This window comes from Cucurbita pepo, chromosome 13, assembly GCF_057944985.1.
Source record: "Cucurbita pepo subsp. pepo isolate OVF chromosome 13, ASM5794498v1, whole genome shotgun sequence".
Lineage (NCBI taxonomy): Eukaryota > Viridiplantae > Streptophyta > Magnoliopsida > Cucurbitales > Cucurbitaceae > Cucurbita > Cucurbita pepo.
Window position 1 is genome coordinate 10,657,070 of NC_141810.1, and position 4,352 is coordinate 10,661,421.

General features: G+C 36.4%; 1 protein-coding gene across 1 annotated transcript; it reads left to right on the plus strand.

The window, feature by feature from the left end:
• Positions 1 to 1,173: 1,173 nt before the first annotated feature.
• Positions 1,174 to 2,318, plus strand: LOC111808915 (nudix hydrolase 17, mitochondrial). Its single transcript, XM_023695153.2, has 5 exons — positions 1,174 to 1,333; positions 1,436 to 1,544; positions 1,620 to 1,703; positions 1,793 to 1,921; positions 2,011 to 2,318. The coding sequence occupies exons 1-5, from the start codon at positions 1,260 to 1,262 to the stop codon at positions 2,125 to 2,127; spliced, it is 513 nt and encodes a 170-aa protein (XP_023550921.1). The 5' UTR covers positions 1,174 to 1,259; the 3' UTR covers positions 2,128 to 2,318.
• Positions 2,319 to 4,352: the final 2,034 nt, after the last annotated feature.

The following is a 4,352-nucleotide window of genomic DNA, read 5'->3' on the forward strand; positions in this document are numbered from 1 at the left end:
TTTGTAGATGCCTGTGGGATTGAAGCTAGAGTAGATACATTCATATTGTTTGATCAGGACATTATTTTTTTAATTTTATTTAAATTCACATTATTTATATTTTGGGTTTTTAATAAAAGAAAATTTAGATGATATTAGGTGGATTTATGTCTTAATTAAGTCATGCTTATAAAGCAATTTGAAAATACCAAGTTTAGAAATTGAAATTAGAATAAATATAAAAGCTGAAAATAGGGTAATTTTATTTTTGTATTATTGATTAAAATAAGGTAATCAATTACCAATATCTGTAATAAATCATTTTTATATGGACTTCTTACATTTAAACTACTTTCCTAAATTTATCTATTAATTAAGATAATCACCAATATCTGTAATAGGTGTAGCTTTGTTTTATTTGACTTTTGTTTTAATGGGGACATCATCATTCTTCTTGCCTTCTCTCATTTTTACCCCTAAAAAATAATCGCTTTCTATTTTACGATCATAAAACTTTTCGAATATCTTCTCTTGTTTATTATTATTGGATGATGAAAGTCTCACATCCGCTAATTTAGGGAATGATCATGAGTTTATAAACAAAATAATACTCTCTCCATTGACACGACTAAGTTTAGGGCATGACTTTGATACCATGTTAGACGAACACGACTAAAAAAAATCAACTCAACCTTTATGATATGGACTAGATAATTGGAGTTGGTTGGATTAGTCAAGTTATGTAGGATTTGAGAGACACGATTGGTAAATAAGATAAATGATAAGGGTAAAATTGTAATTTTGTTAAAATTTGGAAGTATCGCTGTATCTATCGTAATCTAGGCCAACCAACATGTCGGTGGAGACGTGGATTATTACAATATTATAATATGACCAAAATTACATTTATTGCATTCCATTGTAAAGTCAAAATTTTGGAATCACTACAAACGCTTCCCATAAAAACAAAGGAATCAGTGATGATTCGTTTTTGAAGGAAACGACACGGAACCTCAACACAAAAGACCCAGAAATTGATGAAATTTGATATCAACGACACCTGACTTTGGGGCCGTGGCCGCATAGCCTTTGTGCGCTTTATACGCTATCTTTACGCTTATCGCACGCACTCAAAGACCCTTCTTCCGTTTCCCCGCGTCTTTATCTCTTCTATATATACATACATACCTCTCTTTCTTTTCTCATCTTCATCAACCAACACAATTCCATCTCCATCTCCATCTCCATCTCTCTGCTTTCATCACACTCTGTTTCCGAACATGGCTTGCTTGGTTTCTCGTACCGGAAGGGAGCTGCAAAGATACAATCATATGGGGTTTCGCCAAGTTGTCGGGTGGGTTTAATTTGTTTCTTAATTCCCACCATTGATTTGTTCCTCTTTGTTCTTTCCTTGGAATTTCATTGATTAACATTGAAAAATGTTGGATTCTTGCAGTTGTATACCCTATAGATTCAAATTCAGCGAAGATGGGGTGAAAATTCGTGATGCATATGAGGTGCTTGTGATAAGTTCTCAAAAGGGTCAAGGCCTGATGTTTCCCAAGGTACTTCCAAATAAACAATTTCTTACTTTCCCCAATTGGGCTCCTGTTCTTAATCAATTTGCTTCCCCATTTCAGGGTGGTTGGGAACTCGATGAATCCTTGGAACAAGCTGCTTGTAGAGAATCACTTGAAGAAGCTGGTGTTGTTGGGAAAGTTGAGGTAGGTTCTGTTTTGGGAATCCCCTTGTAAGTAATCCCTGTTTTGGAACAACATCAATGAGTGATGATTCTTTGTTATGTTACATACAGTCTGAACTTGGAAAATGGAGATTCATCAGCAAAAGCCAAGGCACATACTATGAAGGGTATATGTTCCCTTTGTTTGTTGAGGAGCAACTTGAGCTGTGGCCAGAGAAACATGTTCGACAAAGAATATGGGTATGTTCTTAATTCTTAAACAAAAAATCCACTGATTTACATACCATAAACAGTGTATTAAGTTCTTTTTTTTGTGTGTGTGTGGTTAGATGGGTGTAGGTGAAGCTAGAGAAGTGTGTAGACATTGGTGGATGAAGGAAGCTTTAGATATCTTAGTTGAAAGACTAACATCCATGGGAGAGCAAAAGGATGGTGATGATCTGTGATAGAAAGCTTTCTTGTAAATATGGGAAGGAAAAATGATGATGGTTGGGTTGGGCTGGGTCTGTTCATGAGGCTATACCCAACTTTCTTTTGTTCTTCACATGTATCTTCTTCAATTTTGAAAGAATACAAATGGATATGATTGATACCCAATTTGGGGTTAGCTCTCTCAATCAATACTTTCACTTTTCCACACTTGTTTCTTTCCTTCAGCCAAACTCTCCATTCCTTTTTAAACACTTTTCTTACTACAAATTGAAGTTATCCAAACTATGTGATTGCGTGTGACTTGTCGAACGTTCATACGTGTAAACTATACTCATTTAACTTTGACGTTTTAATTTCAGTTGTGTTCTTATTTTTGTTTTGATAGTAAGATCTTTCAACACTTTTTCCATTTCTCTATCATATGATATTTGATCATGTCACAAAGGATAAAGAAAGTCCAATAACATATGGGTCCCAAAAGACCTTGCTCCCCTTACCTAATGTGCAAGGCAATTTGAAGAGCTTAGGCCATGGCTTACCAAGTTGTTTTGTAAAGAAAAAATATAGATTTTCTTGCTCAAAAGGATCAACATCACTCCCTATGCAAATCCAAACTCTCTTTTTCAACTTGGGTATCTTCGGATTCTTGGAGGATGATCACACCGAGCTTTATTTGAAATTGTAGGGTAGCATCGAATCATGCTGGTTTGATTTGGTTCAGTTCAGTCAATTCTAGTAGCCCTTCTACTAATTCCAAAAGCTCAACCTATTTGGTCAGCCCCACTTAATAGCCCAACTATTCAGCTAGCTTAATCCATTGTCCACGTCAGCCCAATATGTCTACACGCACAGTGTCACAACATCATGATTTTGACACGCTCATGACAAGTCTTGCGAGGAACTCAAGTATCGTTCACATTTTTAACCCAACTTTCTGGTTTCGTCGAACCTTAGGCGACTTTCGCCGATAAAACACAACTCATGTGAAATCTAAGTTTGTTCTGCCACAATGCCGCTTGTGCACGCATGTTCAATCGTCTGCGACTCTAGTCAACTTGCCTCTACCGTTGACAAGTCATCATACTCGACCTTGTCTTTACTCTAGGTCAAGGTCTCTCATGTGCAACATTGCATTTCATCTCGTCATCATCTTGATTTTCAACAACATGACCTATGCATCGTGATGTCATCCCAAATTTCAGGATGACTTCGACCGTTGTAGCTTGCTCGAGCATGTCCATCGAGAATCGAGAATCAAGCCATGTGTCAGTCGTATTGTCGGGGCATCTAGATTCTATTGTGGCATGAACCCTCCCATGTCTATGCACAATCATTTACAGACTCCGTACCTGATAGTGGGTGCATATACCAACCTCTAATACATAAGCTAGGGCATAATATCAACATACCCAAGTCGTTCAACATTTTCCTCCCATGTCTAACTATATTGTCTCTATACTAGACAAAGACATTTGAGCCCGACCTAGCCTTACTCTAGGCCAAGGTCTCTCCTATGCAATATGCATCTCATCTATCATCATCTTGATTCCCAATAACATGACCCACACATGTGATGTCATCCCAAGTCCTAAGACACTTTGACCATCATAGCTTGCTCAGACATGTCATCAAGAATCAGTCATGTGTCAATTGTATCGTCTGGACATCCCAAACATCCATCCATTCAGGTTCTATTGTGGCATGAACCCTCCTATGTCTATGCACAACCATTTACGAACTACGTGTCGGATAGTGAGTGGATATACCAACCTTCAACACATGGGTTGGGGCGCAATATCGACACAAATGACACTATCCTCGAAAATCCATTTCAAAGGAAGTCACCCAGATACTCGCCTACACCATGACACACGTATGTGCCACGAGTAGCTCACTTAAGTCACAAGCTTTGAGGTGGTGGAGAGTTGACACCATGTCAACCCCTAAAATACATTATGAGACATATTTGGTCTGGCAGAAGTAGACGTGATTTTGGTGAATGTTCTGTTTATTTTGTTGATATCAAACCTATCGACAAGAATTTAACATTTTTTTGAAACTTTGAAATATATATAAAAAAAACCTATGAAAAGTATGTAAAAAAAAAAAAAAAAATTATAATTTTCAAATCATAAATAGTCGAAAACCAATTTTAAAATATTATGACTTAGTTTTAGAATTTAATCTAAAATTTATGTTGTTTATTTATTTATTTGTTTTTTTATTTTTATTTTTATTT